We start from the raw sequence: 17,490 nt of genomic DNA on the forward strand, positions 1-17,490 counted from the left end.
CGAGCATCCTGTAAACTGTGAGTGTGAGTCAGCACAGCGGCATGACCCCGAAACTGAAGCAGTCGTCAGTAATTTCAACAGTTCTACCTGTGCTTTTTCTTTTTCTGTGAGTGATGCATGATATACATTAAACACATACACAAAATAGAGAAACGGTCAGTTCGCCTCAAAGATGAGTAGAGAGAGAGCTTTTTCCTGGAAATAATAATACTTTTATTGTTGCCATTGACATTTACAGTGTTTCTTTAAACCAGCAGTGTCACAGAATACTGAAAATATTAATTATGATTTTTGTTTATATTTGATAATCATACATTATAAGGGATTTGGATCGGTGAAGAGAAGAGTTGTCGAAGATACGAGCTGTGGAGATGATCTTCCTCTGAAGCGCTTCTTTAGAGTCAGGGTGAGGAGCTCTGTCATTCTGGAAGTACTCTGAGCACAGCCGCTACTCCTCCACATCTAAAGGAGCCTGCTGAGGTGGATCGGTCATCTGAATATGATGCCTCCTAGGTTAAATGTTTTGGACATGTCCTACCAAGAGCAAACCTTGGGTTTGACCCAGAGTATGCTGGAGAAATTAAATCATTATATCCCTCTTTCTCTGGTTTGGGAATGTCTCAGTCTCTCCCTCAGAAGACCTGCAGGAGGTGGATGCATGCATGTATGGAAATGGCCTAAAACTAGTAACTCAAACCATCGCAGAAGACGATTTAATGTAAATGTTTTTAGATTAACAGACTCTTTAGATTGTTACTGTATATGTCCTGCTAACAGCTGTTCACACAGCGCTGTCTTTGCTGGCGTGCTGAGCATCAAGCCCCCTGTGATGGGCCATCTGCCCTGCTGATGTGTTCATGGGTAAAACTCTGCAGATAAATTTGACCTCTGCCCCTCATGCGAGTAACAAATAATAAATAAAAATAAACGATCACAACGCTGAAGGCTCAGACTTTCTGTTTGTATCATAGTGAGTTCACAGTGACGCCGTCCTGTGAACGTCTTTATTTGGAGTCTGTAAACAGCAAAGAGAGCTCAGGATTTTAAAATCTCATCTCTCCAGCTCTCCCGGTCCCGCCTTTGTCGCTTTCGGGCTAGTTCTGGGAAGTATGCGCTGTTGTAAGGCCTCTCCCTCTCGCTCACTTCCCTCCCAGGCTCCTTTCCTTTGCCGCTCCTCTGCTCCAGAAGTGCCTGGGCTCTCCTCCTTTCCTCAGCCTCCCTCTGTAAACGCTCAGCACGTAACCTTTCTATCGAGCTGGAAGAGACCAGACAGACATTTTGTTACCGACCTGCTTTGATATTCACCACAAGATCGCTTTAATTTGACTTGAGCCCCAGTAAAATACTAAGGGGGATAAAACTTCCAGACAATCAATACTGGTATTCTTACCTCTCGCCGCTGCTCCTCTTTTCCCCTTTGTCTCTTTTTTCCTTTTTCTTGCTCTTGTGCTCCTTTCTGTCTTTCTCTCCGAGAGCTTTCTTCATATCTTTCAAAGGATCCAAACTATCCTTCAGTCTACGATCCTTCTTCTCTCTCTCCTCTTCACTTATCCCTTTTCTCTTTTCTTTTTCTTTGCTCTCCTCTTTGTCTTTGCTGCTTTTCAGATACCACGGCGTGACCTCAGACCCCGGCTGGGGTCCCAATGACACCAGTAAGCCAATGGCTCTTTCCTGCTTCTCCTAGAAACCCCCCCCCACAAAAACAACAACAGAAAACAAATATTTTGTGTTATTTTTTTCATTACTGTAGCACACTTTTTGTTTATACATGTGTTTGTTTTGTTTATACAATGCCCAACAGATAGGAGAATGTAAATATCTGAGTAGCCAGACGGGACATTAACCTGTCTTTAACCTTCCACGAGCTCCATAGTACTTGTTCCTAAGTGCAAATAGCAGAGCTAACTGTCTGAGGCATCATGTGTGCCGCATGCTGTGTGCTATTTGAGCAGCTCCCTCACATAAAACCAGCAGTGGGAAGATGTCAAAAGCAAACTATTTCTTGTTGTGTGATAAAGGAAAACAGTGGGAAAAAATGCGACCTGATACTCTCGACCGTATTCCAAGCTAAAGTCGAAAAGGTCTAGAAGAGCAGATGAACTGCTTTTTGATTGGTCTCTATTTTAGCTTCATATTGTTAAAACAGGAAGTTGTTGATGGGGTAGGAAAGTTTGAAAGGTACGAAACTGGTAAAAGTTTTTGTATTTTGTAGGTTTGGCCTGTGGGTGTGGGAAAAATAGTTTCTGGTGCTACATATAAAAAAAACAATAACAAGTTTCACTTACATGTATGAAATTCTGTAGCCTGACTTAAACCTGCAATATTTAGAAAAAAAGCCTCTTGGAGACATGCTCTAAACCCAACAGGAAGTCCAGTGTTTTAAATGTAAAATGCTTTTTTTCAGGCAGTACACTTTATCAAACTCCTCTTAGAGAACTTTAATCTAAAGACCTTGGCAATGCCAAACTAAGAAGTTTTTGAGTTTGTGTTGTCTGGTGCGTCCATGTCAGCTCAGCAAATTTTGATTAGTTGCCACAAAAAGCTCTTATAACTCAAATGTACACTGTCCACTCTGTCCTGAGCTTGACGTCCTGGAAGCGAGTCTGGAGACATCTACACAAAGTCAGCGCGACAGCTAGTGGCAACAGGAAATCAGCATTAGGTGATAAATCGTGGCTGACAATATCCCTTTTGAAATCCAAACACTCAATACAGCAACGTGACATACAATTAGTAGGTGTTCTTGAAAGAAAGAAAGTGCTTATACAAAGTGTTTGGAAGTAGTGCATATACACATATGTATATACATGAAAGGTTACCAAGGAAACCAGAAATGTTTTTGAGAGCGTTTTCAAAATGCTGCGTTTTCCATCAGCAAAAACGCTGTCTCAGTGTGGACAGGAGGCCGAAACAGAGAGAAAACAATGCGTTTTCAAACGACAACGCATTAGTGTGGACGTAGCCTGAGTGTAGCGTATCTCATTATGCACCAAGGTGTTTCCCACCACACCACTTCAAAAATTCAACTTCCTGTTGAGTTCTGAATTTACTGAAGCAAAAAATTTTAATTAACTAAAACACAACAACTGTTATGGATATTCTCTGCTATTAAAACAGGACACACAATAAACTAATATACTTCAGCAAATCATTAAATAAATGTAAATGGTACTAAAGTGCCTCTGCTTTGCCATCAGCAGCATTTTGGCATTTTCTGACCTGTGATTGGAAAGCCTTGATCACATCCACGGGCTTTAACTTGTATTTATATTGTCTGTCTGAATTAATTTCCCACCCGTCTCATGCTGCATCTATTTACGCTGCATGCATACATACTGGCACTGGGCTGCAGAATAGAATAGCAGGTATGATGACAACAAGACAAAAATTTAAACTGATTGCATTGCTTTTTAAAGTGTGGTGATAACAAACCACTCAAATGACATCTGAGAAAACTACACCCACTAATGATGAGATTAGATAAGAATCATCTTTTCTCTGGCAACATTTCAAAAACATACAAAGCATTTAGCATTTTTGTGACTGAGCTGAAAAGCAAGATTTTGCAGATCCACTCCTAACTACTAAAGGTTTTTAATGGAAAAAATGAAAATGTAAATGGTATTCAGCACTGGACCTGCAACCACAGACCATGCAGGACACTGAACCCAGATGTGGTACCAAACTTGCAAAAGCTTTGCTATCATTCAGCTGCTACGTCAGAGCAAAAGAAAAGCATGAAAGAGAAGACTGACAGAAGCAGCAGCACGGACACCTTTTCTTCTTTCTTTTCCCTGAGATACTCCTCATTCCCCTTCTTCTCCGAGGACTCCTCCAGGGGGAAAAGATTGAGATGCTCCAGAGCTCCACTTCCTCCACCCTGTTCCTCATCACCATCATCTCTGCTTCCTCCTGTTGGCTGAAGAGCAGCTCGGGCTTTCCTTCTCAGATACTCTGTACGTGCCTGTAAACAATGAACAACAATTAAAGGACATTCATGGGCACGGCAAAGCTTATTTAACCTTCATAATAAAAAACTAAACTCAAATCATAAATACTTAAGTTTTCTACTGGTGCCAATTTAGAGACGTACAGTACATTTACAGCAATCTGAATAGTAACACACAGGAAATGTTAGCATTGATTTCCAGGTGTTGTTGTTTTTTTTAAAATATTAACAAAAGACAGCATACAACAGTAAATGTGTTGTTTTTTACAATTGTAGAGGATAGGCGTGCACTAGTGAGAGATCTATTAGGGATGCAGTGATTGCAAAACTCTGGACCAATACTGATGTTTAAAATAACAACTTGTTTGTTTTTTAATTAGTATATTACATATTTTTACCATTAACTATCCACCCTTTTTTGGCAGGGGAAATAAAGAAAAGATCACTACACCGTTTGAACATTTAGTCAGCACAAAAGTTAGCTGACACATCAGAGAAACAATGCTAATCAGCAGTCAACAAGGACAGTATCTGATGCTTACACTCTACCTATTATAATGCATACGTGGTTGCTAATATTTAGTCTGCTTTCACTCTGTTGTTTCATAAAAACAGGGTGTTTCCTGTCTCAGTGTGGGCCTTTTAAGGGGTTCTGGACATCTGGGTTACTTAACGTATCAAAGGTCTATATGTTTTCCAATACATTTTGTCTATTTGATCAACAAAAATTTATTTTAAGCTTTAATAAGTTAAATAAAATGGTTAAAAATATTTTTAGTGACAGTGGATGGCAAAAAAAACCCTCACTGATGGGCTCAAAGCTTCTTTAAATACAGTAAAACCCTAATAATCTCTGCAATGCAACACATAAGTGTAGCAGAGAACAATCTGTTCTCGCATGATAACATTTTATTCCGGCTCTGCACGGCCCACTACATTTTACCCCCTGTGATACTGAGCTACTTCAATGTCATCTCACGTTTCCTGTCCTTTACTTTAATGTACAGTACTGACATTATTGTTTTTGGGTAACTTTTCTGTAATACATTTGATTTCAAAATAATTCTGCCTTTTTAATATATTTATTTTTTAGATTTCCATCCCATTATAAAAAGCTTTAATATTCTACATATTTATTTATTGTGCAAAATGTAGATTAAAAAGAGAATGCCTTAATTTGCATTTTGCAATTTTTATTCACAACTGTTATTGTTGTTTATAACCAATGTTTTAAATGATTTTGTTGGCAGCAACAGATCTCAAAAAGTTGGGACAGTGGTAACAAAAGGCTGGAAAAGTAAGCTTAACTAAAAGGAAACAGCTAGAGGAATATTTTGCAACTAAGTTAACTGCCAACGGCTCAGTAACATGACTGGATATGCAAAAACTGTGTCTACAAGTTGTGTACCAATTTCAGCATAAAGCTCCTAAATGTAAAGTTACAAAGACTTTGAATATCAATACTAGATGCCTGTGATTTTTGGCAACACAGGCAACAGTGCAGTAAAAATAGGCAGGATTCTGTCATGGAGTCACTGCATGGGTTCAGGAACACTTTCAGAAATTACTGTTACACTTCAAAGTAGCCATATGTGAACATGATACAAAAACGCTGCCTTCTCTGGGCCAAAGCCTATTCAAAATGGACTGAGGCACAGTAGAAACTGTTTCTCAAGGTACAACGTGTGCATTAGTGCCTATGGAACTGGCAGCTTGCAAATCTGGAAAGGTACCATCAGTGCTTCAAGGTATATTTAGGTTTACTTAATTTAAAAATCCTCACTGTTTTCAGCAACACTTTACACAGTATTCTAACTTTTTTGTAACTAGGGTTGGACTAAGAGCATCTCAGGTAGGCCCTACTGAAAAAGGACATTTACTGTATACTTTTATTATAAATGAGTACTTTTTTTTATGTTGTTCAAGTTAGTAACCTTGCTTCTGATCATATCTGGTTTGAATTTGAGGTATCCTGCTCAAACTACATGGGAAACAGAGCAAAAAGTATGTACAGTAACAGCACGCCACGGTCATCCACCCGGAGTCACCTCTTGCTCCGCGCGTTCCACGCGACGCTTGGCCTCGCGCTCCTCCTCTGCTGCCTGGGCCTCGTCCCTCCGCACTCGAGCGACGTTGTCTTTGTTGCGGACATGCCAGCTCTTCTTCGGAAGGATGTTCATTGTTCCCTTGGCGACTGTTACTACTATAGGTTAGCAGTCGGCTAGCAGCGGCAAAAGTGGAAGGAAAACGTGAATAAGTTCCCCCAAATAAAGCCGCTAGTTGTGGAAGGAAATGCGTCAATGCCCCAAAGCGGAAAATAGAATAAAAATATATAAATATACAAAAACAAACTTTATATTTGCAGCTTTGACCTCCCAAGAGGCAGAGCTAACGAGATAATGTTAGCCGATGTTTGCTACTTTCCACATCTACTTTACCTTAAGGACTCAGCACCACGCATAGATATCACATTTCCGCCAATTTAGCAATATTTTTTTAACATTTTACTCTCTAAAACAGGGCCCAGGCACTGTCACCAACTTGTTGAGTGAAGAATTGTTCTTGTTGGACAGGTAGCAGGACCTCACAGGAACAGGCAGACCCAAACAGGAAGTAAACAGTAGCTCCATGTTGAAGCAATAACACAATGGCGACAGCAGAGGGGGCTGTTATGTTTCTCATTTTATTTTATTATGTAAAGAAAAGAATATCTGCTTTGAAGGACAGACAGAAAAGGCACTAATCTATTTACATAGTGGAAATGTTATACTCTAATAACGATAAAGTTTTAATTCTCCTTCTTTATGTATTCCTTTAAAAAAAATCACAACTTTTAATACAGTTATCTTCGTGCAGACGTGTGTGGTAAAACCTAGCCTGCATTAAATTATAAACATAAAAACAAGTCTTATTATGTTGTTTTCAAGACGGTAGATCCTTGCCCATATGTCGTGTTCAATCTTGTACTCCTGCATGATGTGTCGGTATATGAGCTTGCCGACTCAGGCTCTCAATCTGCTTGATCAGGAACTGTTTGTCACGGCTCTCCTGTAAACCAAAAACTCATAAGTCCATGTGAGAATCAGGAAACCATTTAACTTACTGTTTCAAAGTGAAGCCTAATGACGTATATAAAAGATCACCATTTAATTTCGGGACTGTAGGGTCATTATAAACTGTAAGGTAATTAACGCAGATAGGTTTGTATATTTGGACTGGACTGTGTGTAGTTGTTGTAAAGTGCCTGTGAATGCATCCTCTTTGAATTCCAAGATTTTACCTATCAACACATGATATTAATCCTCGGCAGGTTTTAAAATTAAGTTAATGTAAATACACACAAGCAGAAAGTTATTATATATTAGACTGTTTCATTTTGTAACAAATACTGAAACATGATGCAGAAGCAGTTGTAGAAAACTGACAGTACAGTTTAAAAAGACTGGCTCGTTTGGAAAGGTTGCCAGGAGAAAGCCTATTTACTGTAAGTCATGGCAACACAGCTTAAGTCTAAACAAACCTTAAGACTTCTGAAACAATGTCCTTTGTTCAGTTTAGACCAAAGTGGCGATCCTTGACCATAATGTGTAGCATCATGTTTGGTGAAAACCAGGCACAGCATATCAGCACAAACATTTCAAACCAACTGTCCAGCACGGTGCTGGAGGGGTAATGATTTGTGCTTGTTATTTGCACCCACTGGACCTGAGCACTTTGCAGTGATTGAGTCAACCTTAAACTCCTCTGTATACCAAAGTATTCTAGAGTCAACTATGAGACCATCTGTCTGACAGCTAAAGCTTGGCTGAATTTGGGTCATGCAGCAGGACAGTGATCCCAAGAACAGCAGCAAATCTATAACTGAATGGTTGACAAAGAAAAGAGTCAAGGTGCTGCAATTGTCCAGTCAAATTCCTAACCTTAAACATATTGAAAAGCTGTGGTGGGCCAAAATTCCTTCATAACAATGTGAGAGACTAATAAAGTCATACAGTTCTAACAGCTACTGAATCAGGAAGTGTACCTAGTTGTACCTAGTTTGTCACACAGCGCTTCTGCATTTTGGCATAATTTTTGTTAAGTAATCACATGGTGTAATACATCATGTTAGAGTCTGATAAGGACCAGATGATTTTTTTTGTTACTATGTCCTGAACAATTGAAAGAGGGTGTATTTACTTTCCTTCTTTGGCTTTTTCCTTAAGTACATGACTTTATCTAATAATAATAATAGTAATAATAATAAAGCAGTTTACCAGTTTAAGCTGAGCTTTTAGCAGTGCAATGCTTCTCCCATAGACAGTTGCTAAAGCTACGACATAGCACATCACCACACTGCCAGGGAGAAGAGAGACATAATATTACTCCATGAAATGCACAGTAAGGACTATTTAATATGCAGGTCATCATTACACAAATAGCATACTGAGAGTTCACGCACATTGCTAATGCAAAAAGAGGGATGGAGAACGCCTGGGAGCCGACGAAGAAGAGAAACTCCTGTGTGACGTTAGAGAGATTGCTGAATGAGTCTGGAACAGTTGACCACATGGTACTGGATGAGTGGAAAGGACCACAACCGTAAGAGGGACGGATCCTGTTTGAGGAAGAGGGACACACTTGTCCTCAGCAATGTTAAATAACATGAAAAATGTTTTCATGCAAAGTTTATAGCAAGTATAGCAAGACAGCAAGTTTTCTTACAGTGATGCAGAAAAAGCAGTTGTGTTGCAACTGTTACAGGTAAGTATGAAACACTCACTCAGAAAGACTGTAAATCAAGACAACTGTTGCCAAACCCCATCCAAACAGGAGCACCACCAGAAAAAAGAAGGTGGAGGTGGTAGAACGAAACGTCCTCAGCGCTGGCCGACAGTTTTGGAAGAGTGTTATCTGCGGGGGGAAAGTGGCAATTTAATAGTGGATTAGGGACACAATCACCAAGCAATGTGTGACGTGTTGGCGGTGTTAAAGCTAGAGCCTCACCTTCTTGCAGTAAAACAGGATGACAAACTTCAAGGTGTTGATGGCGGGCAGCAGAGGGCAAAAAAGAGCTCCCACCCAGACCACAGTCTGACCATAAACCAGGCCAAGCACATTGGAGGGAACCACAAACTCCTGCCGCCCCACCCACTGAACAGGCTTACAGGAACAGTTATCCACCACAAGCCTACCACATACACAAAAAAACACTACATAGCTGAACACAAGACTGATTGACCAGTATTCAAATATACAGCATGCATTTGCATGATGTGCATTAATACGACTCATATCTTTATGCTATAAAAAGTACCTGCGTGGAAATTCAACCAGCAGAAAAACAGCAACGGTGATGAGGAGGTCAAACATTGTGAGCTTGTACATTTCCTGCCCCACACGTGTTTCCCAGCACTACCAATAAGAAAAGATAAGATTGTCTTTCAGTGTGGACATGCTGAATATATTCAAAGCTGATGTTACTGTTGTGTTAACCTCTTTGTCTGCACACACAGGCTGTTATAGCAGCTGTTAAAGAGCGCGTTTTGTATTTTACTCAAGCCTCCGTCAGCGGAACGAGGCAGTCGCAGAGCTGCTACTGTTCTCCCCAAGAGATCAAAAAATATTTACTGAAAAACCTGACATGCTTTACCATTATTGTTTATGACTTTTTAAAATACAAACGGAGTGTAAATGAGTTTCCAGTTCAATTATTCTGTCAGTTTTTCTTTTGCACGTCGAAGCCTTCAAGGGATCCTGTTTAATTTACCCAGCAAAGTCTTGATCCAGCAACAAACTGAAAGCACTGCTTTTTCTCATGACAGACAACTTAAACACAAACAACAGAAGGTCTGTCATATAGGACCCCCTCCGCGCTGTTACACTCTGAAAATGAAGATCAGTAATATAATTACTTGGAATTCTTTGTAGTTGTACCCGCACAGTGTACAGTTTCCTTTGAGCTCGTTAGGGTAGCAGGTGATCTGACTCCACAGGGTGTAGAGGAGGACGCCCAGACTCACCAGACGCAGAAACACTGCCCTGGGTGTGGAAGAGAAATGGGTCATTTTCATTCATCTAATTTTAATTTCACACTAATCTTACTTGATAACTCAACACAGATAAGGATACACTACCATATTTACAAGTTTGTTACATAAAACTAATGACCAGGTTTAAAGCAGGGAAGGTTTTAAGCTGTTTTTTGTGTTTATTTTACCTTGAGGGCCCCATGAACAACGTTTTAGCTGATGTAAGTTGTGTGGGAGCCAGGGTGAGCTAGTATTTTTTTTAAAACTGAAGGACGTGCCACACGAAGTAACCTGAGCTGAAATTGAATTGTAGAACAGGTAAGGTGGTGATTGCAGCATAATTTCCTTCGTATTGCACACTATATTGGAGAATCATGGCAAAAGCATTATAGCAGCTTGTGTATAGCCATAGTGGCCAGATAATAAAACATGTGGGTTAGATCATATTTATCATCAGGCATTTAACATTTTGCTGTTTGTTTGATCCATGGCTTGTGACTAGACCCATTATTGTCTGCTCTGTTAGAGCCAGTCGTTAAGGATGAACCTGGCAAGCTAGGCAGTCTTGATAATTATGGGCCTAGTTATAGTACTATGATTAAAGTGAGTAAAATATTTATTGTGTTTAATATTCTGGTCAATTTTTAAAATAGGTGCAGCAGCATCATTATTATCAATAGTTGTTATAGTGTTATAATTCTGCATTTACTCTCTTATTTACAATAAAAATTTCCACATTTGCTGGAGTTTGTCATATCTCATTGTGTATTTGTGATAAGAAGATATGGGCTTGGAGCGACTGATCAGATTTTTTTTTTCAAGCATTACAAACACAAACAAATTAAATGCATGTGACATAATCTCTTTCTCACAAACCTTAAGAGAGCCAATATGATAGTAGTGCTGGGGAAGTATTGCTCTACTAAGGCGATCTTGTCACACAGCAGAGGCACCACAAAGTTTCCAGCAGTGATGACCATGGACGGGAGATACTGAATAATAAAGCCAAGGATCCCTTGCTCATCAGCCCTATTCTGTTTAGCAGAAATGGGAGATGGTCACCCAGAGCTTCAAGAAGATCATGTTGGCATCATTATTTTTACATCGTTTACCTGGCTGAACTGTGTGGTCACATAGATGCCGTAGAAAGCTCCTCCAATGAACCCAAGTGAAAGAAAAGTCATTAAAACACGCAGAGAGTATAAAATCACTTTTTTTGATGTTGACAGATCAGCCTTGTGTCTCTTTCGACTCTCCTCCTCCAGATCCACCTGGCCGAGGGAGAGAAGAGAAATGAGGGGTCACCTGAAGGCACATCGTGTATACGAAACTGTGGAGCAAAGCTGCCACGTGTGGGTCACGTTTCTCTTTTCCAGCACTTCATCCTGTTAAGTAGGATAGATCCCTTCTGACCTGTAGCTGGTAGAGGATGTTTTTCTGCTTCAGTTTGGTAGCTCTGTCTCCCAGGCAACTATAGTCCCATCCGGTGAACACGATCATGCTGTAACTGCTCACTCCAGTGCTGCTTCCCGTTGCCACAGCAACTCGAGCTGCAGTCCCCATCCTGTGTGTGAACAGCCAGTGAAAAGGATACAGACAGAAGTCAGGCTGACTGAACTCAGGACTCTAAGCTAAACATGCAAACACACAGCCTTTATTTACATAATGCATCCGTTTAACACGAACTATAGTGTCTCCAGACCCCAGGAATTCAGTAAAACAAACCCAATTTTGCTGTCTAAGCAAGAACCTGGCCGTTACAGTCGTGGGACTGACCGTGTTATCATGCAGATGAGACAAAAGGCAAAGTAGAAGACAGCAGTGAGGATGTAGGCAAGAGGGATGTTGTAGAAGAAGTCCCTGTTCGGCATCTCTGTGATGTTGTAGTAGCCATAAAACAGGTATGAATACTCCATAAAACCCTGTAAAGGAGAGAAGAATATCCAGCTCAAGATGCAATTACATTTTGCCGGCTGAGAATAAAAGCAGGAGAATTGTGCAATTTCTTCACTACAATATATCGCTAGATTTATTATTTAGGCCTATATTGTAGGCTTCAGCTCCAACGTGAAGCCTAAAAGCATAAATGAACCAGTGTCATTCACATAAAACACTTTGACAAGGTGCAGCAGAAAAGCACAGGTGTAAAGCCTGAAATGAGTCACAGCTCATTCAAACTAGCTGCTTTAGTTTCAGTGTTGTGGTTCTGCGTGTGCTGCCTTACTTTCATACTCATGCCAACATAGTGTCAGTAACACCAGTGACTTTTTATTTTCAAACCACCACACACAAAAAGACATTATTACTCCAGCTGTACCTTATATGTGTTCTCGGTGTCACCTTTTTGCAGAATGAAAGTGGAATGACAATTCTATGAAAGTCTAAAGTGCCTCAAACTAAAGTGCAGGTCTATATACATTCTGCAAGTCTCTCAACGTCTCACCGTTCCCGAAAGGAAGTCGAGCAGGTACTGATAGATCTCCGTTGTGCTCTTAACTTCATACACCTTGCATTTAGCTGGATTTGAAAAAATAAAACACAGTAAACAAAAGGCTTCCTCTGAACATAAAGGTCATGCTGTTGCCTCAAGAATTTATGATATTTGTAAATAAATTAAATACACAGAAAGAGACCGGGAGATTCAATGCAGCTGCAGTGGAAACTATTTAACATCTAAATAAGATCTGTTTCTTATGTGGCTTTAAAATAATCAAAGGATTTGGAAAAGTCATACATCATCCTGTAAAGCTATTTCAGGTCTGGAGATGATAAATGATATTAGGGATAAACTCATTTTTGTATATATTTGAATGTCACAGATGTGGAATTTTGTATAAATATTCTGCTCATCCACAGGTGAGCAGCCCACATTTTATTTCTGAAGGGAAAACAGAAGGGGTACCACTCTCTCTACTCTTACTCCTACAAATGCAGGGCTGTTGCCTGGAAACTGTTGCAGCAAAGTGCAAGAAGGCTTCCTGTTGTAATTACGAAGAAATGTGATAAAAGATGAGTAACAAGGAAAAAAGGAGGAAATGAAGAAACAGGACGCACCGGTGCAATTTGTTTCACTCAAGTTATTGCTAACAGTGAGGATATCTGTGCTGTTGGTGGTTGGTTGGTGGTGGTTGGTGGATCTGAAGACAACACTGGGAATGAGGACAAACCCAGCAATCAGAAAGAAGGACACAAAATTCAGAACCACCAAGAAGCGAAGGAACACGAAGTAAGACTGGACACCACCTCCAAAGTTCCCTGTGAGGGCAAAGAAACATGGTTTGTTTCAAATGTAAACTTAACGCGTGGGACTGAGCTGCTTCCTTTATTGTCCTTTTATATTAATTTACTGCATGTGTACCTCCAATCATTTGCACTGACTTCCTCCACAATGAGAAAAAGTAAAGAAATTCTTTGCATTTGTTTCTGAGTTTACGCAGCATCTGTCTCCCTCTCCAGGACACATCTCTGGAAAATGCGGGCGACCGCATTTGCTGCACTTCCCTGTGAAGGACAAATAATAAAGAAATTATATTACAACAACTCAAAATTCCCTCACAATTACCAAGTAATTTAAAATAAACTATATATAGGAGAATTATTAAATAAACATGAATTAGATAGCACTTACACAGTATATACATACATTAACAAGCAGTTTTTGTCATTCTGCCTCTGCACATCACCACAGAGGATTTTAAATCAATCAAGATGTGACTGAAGTGCAGGCTTTCAGCTTTAGGGGCTGTATCAAAAATGTTTTCATTGACAGTTTGTGAATTTAAAGCCATTTTGATAAATAGAGACGTATTTTCAGAGACGTATTGCATAATCATAATTTTAAATGTAAGTATCGCTTTTTAATTCTCCTTTAAATCCTTTACAGTCAACGACTGCGTGAAGTGTATTTGGACATCACCAAATGCTGTGTTTCTTCCCTTGAGGAGTCACATCAGGATCCCCTTCAATTTGCTTACCAGCCCCGTCTCGGAACTGATGACGCCATCATCTCTCTGCTCAATCATGTCTACACCCACCTGGACCAGCCGGCGAGCACTGTGAGGGTCATGTTTTTTTACTTTTCCAGTGCTTTCAACACCATCAAGCCGACCCTCCTGGGTGATAAGCTAACAGTGATGCAGGTGGATGCTTCTCTGGTGTCCTGGATTGTTGATTACCTAACAGGAAGACCACAAGGTAATCAGCAATACAGGGGCACCACAAGGAACTGTCTTCTCCCTCTTCCTCTTCACCCTCTACACCACAGACTTCAGCCACTGCACAGAGACCTGCCATCTTCAGAAGTTTTCTGATGACTCTGTGGTGGTTGGATGCATCGGCAGGGATGATAAGACAGAGTACCGGGCTGTGGTTAACTGATTTGTCACGTGGTATGAGCAGAATCATCTGAGGTTCAACCTGGCAAAGACTGAAGACTATAAATACCTCGGAGTATACATTGACAATAAACTGAACTGGGCTAAAAACACCACAGCACTTTACAGGAAAGGCCAGAGCCGACTCTATTTTCTGAGGCGGCTGAGGTCCTTCAACATCTGTCGGACAATGCTCCGAATTTTCTATGAGTCTGTTGTGGCCAGTGCGATCCTCTACGCGGTTGCATGCTGGGGCAGTAGGTTGAGGGTTGCTGATGCTATATAATAATAAAGTGATCCGCAAGGCCAGTAATGTTGTGGGGATGGAGCTGGGCTCTCTTAGGGTGGTGATGGAGAGGCGAATGTTGTCCAGGATAAAGACAATGTTGGATAACTCCTCCCACCCACTCCATGCTAGCTAGCCACAGGAGCACGTTCAGCGAAAGACTGAGATTACCAAAAAGCACCACTGAACGACACATGAAATCATTCCTGCCTGTTGCCATCTCCCTGTACAACTCATCCACCTGATACACTGTGTACTGCAATAGCTACACCCTTTTTGCTCTTCTGCTCTTCTTTCTTATTCAGATATTTATTAGTAAGTGACTTATATATATATATGTATATATTGTACATATTGTGCTATTTCTTACTTTTTGTATTGCCTGATTTTGTTATTGTTTGTACTGGAGCGCTGTAACCAACATAATTTCCCCAAGGGATCAATAAAGTATTTTGATTCTGATTGCCAGGCTTTTACTGCAGCCTCCTCCAGCTGCTGCTGGTTTGAGGGGTTTTTCTCAATCCACTTTGTCTTTAGTATCTGAAAAGCTGATCTGTTGGGTTGAGATCAGGTGACTGACTTGCCCATTGAAGGATATCCAATTTCTCTGCCTTGAGAAAACCTTTGGGTACTTTTACAGTTTGCTTTGGAGGATTATCCTTTTGTTCTGTGAAACACAGTCTGATCAGTTTTGCAGTACTTTGTTGAATTTGAGCAGAGAGTACAGTTTTGTACTTCACAGTTGGTCCTGCTACTTTCTATCTGAGGTCCCATCATAAATAAACACCAGTGAACTGGTTCCACTGGCAGCAATACCTGTGCATGCTACATTTCCTCCACCATGTGTGACAGATAATGTGGTTTGTCTCCAAACATGACCTGTTTTTCTCCTTCTCCAAACCTTTTTCTTCCCATCATTCTGATACGTCTCAGTTTCATCTGTCCAAACAGTTTTTTCCCATAGATGGCCACCGCCTTCTTCTTCCTTGTGACCAGTGGTGTGAACCCTGTAGTAAACCCTGTGCATTTACACTCATGAAGAAGTTTCACGATTGTGGACTTTGACAATGATACACCTCCTCAAAAGTTGTTTTTACTAGAGCTGATATTATAAAGGTGTTTTCTTCTTAACCACAATAATAAAAGCTGGCCTATATTTTCTTTCAGGCCTTTTTGGTTTTACTGAGCTGCTCAATGCAATCCTTCTTTTTAGGAATGAACCAGTTTACTGACTTCTAAAGTATATTTCATTTTTCTGAAAGGTTATTTTGAATTTTCAGCCTAATTATTGCCTCCTTCGCCTGTATCAACATCTCTTAGAACATTATATATATTCAATTAAAAGACTACTGAATACAAGGTGAACACTGGAAATCAACTCTAACTATCATTCATCTGCTTAATTTGTAATCAAACAGTGAGTGAACAGGCCTCACCTGGCCATGAAACTGCTCATCAATCAACTGTGCAATTACTGTGACTGTGTATACAAATGGCTGTAATTACTAAACAGTTAGTGCAACTCTTTTGTTAAGTCCACTTGATTAAAGCTGGAAGTCTGCACTTCAATCATGTCTTGATTGTTTGATTTGAAATCACTGTGAGGGTGTAGAAACCTATGAAACCTACACAAACTGTGTCCATGTCCTTAGGTTTCTAGATGTAATTGTAGGCAGAAACGTACAGTTTAATATACATGAACAACCAGCTGTCTATAACAACTAGCTAATGAAATTGATTGAGTTTAAATGAAGCTATGCGTTGAATGATTTTTCTTCCAGAAATCTACTTGGAAATTATGTTGTGTGTGTTTTGCAGATCGACATTATCCCAGCTCCATTACAAGACTCATGTTATTTAGATGACTTAAGTTTTTATCATATACTGCTAAAAGTTAAAACCCAAGCACAAGTGAAGTTATAAAGTCCAATATATACTATTGTAACAGAACACAGTGAGATAAGTCACAGTGTATGATGAAGGGTGATTATGTTTTTCATTTGTAAGAGGATGAATGTTCTGCTTCATATCGGCCACATACTCATTCTTTAAGACCGCGTTTAAATTTGGGAACATGCTATCATTTACGAGCAATACACTGCTGACTCCCTGACCTTTAAACTCTAGTCATTAATTTACTCGCATTAATTTAGTCCATGACCTCAAATCTGGGCTCTCCATTAACTTTCTCTTTATTTCTCCGTTTTTCCACTGAATTACTGAAACGTCACCACCAAACATTCAGTAGAAAGTTTCATACCTTATAGTTCTTCTCAGGTGCATGGGCAGGGGACTACACCTGATGTCCCGTTTGGGTCCACCATCGCTGTCTTCATCTTCATCCTCGGGGGTTGAGTCCCAGTTGAAGTGAGGATAACTCTGATCAGGAGCTGGAGACGAAACCTGCCGACGCCTGAGTGACTGCTGCTCACCGTCATAACCATTTCCTGTGAGCGAAAGGCATTCAGACATCGTCTAAGAGTTTAAAACAAAACAACAAATACGAGCAGGTAAATCTGATCACCTCCAATGTAATTGTAAATATGAGAGTTTTGTCTCTGTATTTCACCGGCCATCTCTCTGACGAATGTTAACAGTTTTCCTCTACGATCACATCTAATAGCTGACCGACAACAAATCCAGACTCAAACAAATAAGTGAAACACTTCCTTGTGAGGATAATCTGCGTATCCATGACCTGCTTCCTTGTTGTCCCCTTTCACGGACTTTACTCCCTTTGTAAATGACTGCACATACACTTCCTTATTGGCTTCAACCTAATGAGTTAGCTTTACCCAGCCAGAAGGGAAAAGCACACTGAAAACAAGGATGTCAGATATTTTGTCTTGAAGTGCTAAAATCATAAATGTC

The 17,490-nt window shown here is 40.2% G+C and overlaps 2 protein-coding genes across 4 annotated transcripts; both read right to left on the reverse strand.

Annotated features, from left to right (window-relative positions):
* Positions 1-188: 188 nt before the first annotated feature.
* On the reverse strand, positions 189-6,604 carry leng1 (leukocyte receptor cluster (LRC) member 1). Of its 3 annotated transcripts, none has more exons than XM_004541178.4 (5): positions 6,491-6,604; positions 5,998-6,170; positions 3,776-3,964; positions 1,391-1,680; positions 189-1,255 (listed from the first exon to the last, which is right to left on the reverse strand). In XM_004541178.4, the coding sequence occupies exons 2-5, from the start codon at positions 6,127-6,129 to the stop codon at positions 1,036-1,038; spliced, it is 831 nt and encodes a 276-aa protein (XP_004541235.1). In that variant the 5' UTR covers positions 6,130-6,170; positions 6,491-6,604; the 3' UTR covers positions 189-1,035. The 3 variants fall into 3 exon arrangements, with proteins under 3 accessions (XP_004541235.1, XP_004541234.1, XP_004541233.1); XM_004541177.4 differs by having other exon boundaries at positions 6,388-6,574; XM_004541176.4 differs by having other exon boundaries at positions 5,998-6,225; positions 6,388-6,574.
* Positions 6,605-6,619: 15 nt separating this feature from the next.
* On the reverse strand, positions 6,620-17,463 carry tmc4 (transmembrane channel-like 4). The gene is made up of 16 exons (XM_004541174.4): positions 17,144-17,463; positions 16,880-17,066; positions 13,319-13,461; positions 13,015-13,215; positions 12,404-12,477; positions 11,737-11,882; positions 11,374-11,524; positions 11,073-11,231; positions 10,837-10,994; positions 9,844-9,970; positions 9,246-9,343; positions 8,936-9,119; positions 8,712-8,842; positions 8,391-8,546; positions 8,206-8,284; positions 6,620-6,997 (listed from the first exon to the last, which is right to left on the reverse strand). Exons 1-16 carry the CDS (start codon positions 17,193-17,195, stop codon positions 6,905-6,907), a joined length of 2,139 nt encoding a protein of 712 aa, XP_004541231.3. The 5' UTR covers positions 17,196-17,463; the 3' UTR covers positions 6,620-6,904.
* Positions 17,464-17,490: the final 27 nt, after the last annotated feature.

This window comes from Maylandia zebra, linkage group LG11 (assembly GCF_041146795.1).
Source record: "Maylandia zebra isolate NMK-2024a linkage group LG11, Mzebra_GT3a, whole genome shotgun sequence".
NCBI lineage: Eukaryota > Metazoa > Chordata > Actinopteri > Cichliformes > Cichlidae > Maylandia > Maylandia zebra.

Bases quoted from the DNA above. Each gene is read 5' to 3' on its own strand.
- tmc4 (XM_004541174.4), bottom strand. From the start codon at position 17,195: ATGGCCGGTGAAATACAGAGACAAAACTCTCATATTTACAATTACATT. The intron at 17,067-17,143 runs GTGATCAGATTT...TTTCGCTCACAG, and splicing joins TATTTACAATTACATTGGAG to GAAATGGTTATGACGGTGAG. The intron at 11,232-11,373 runs GTCAGAAGGGAT...TCCCTCGGCCAG, and splicing joins ACATCCTCTACCAGCTACAG to GTGGATCTGGAGGAGGAGAG.
- leng1 (XM_004541178.4), bottom strand. From the start codon at position 6,129: ATGAACATCCTTCCGAAGAAGAGCTGGCATGTCCGCAACAAAGACAAC. The intron at 3,965-5,997 runs GTGACTCCGGGT...CATTGTTTACAG, and splicing joins TGGAACGCGCGGAGCAAGAG to GCACGTACAGAGTATCTGAG. The intron at 1,681-3,775 runs GTGTCCGTGCTG...GGGGGTTTCTAG, and splicing joins GGGAAAAGAAAGAAGAAAAG to GAGAAGCAGGAAAGAGCCAT.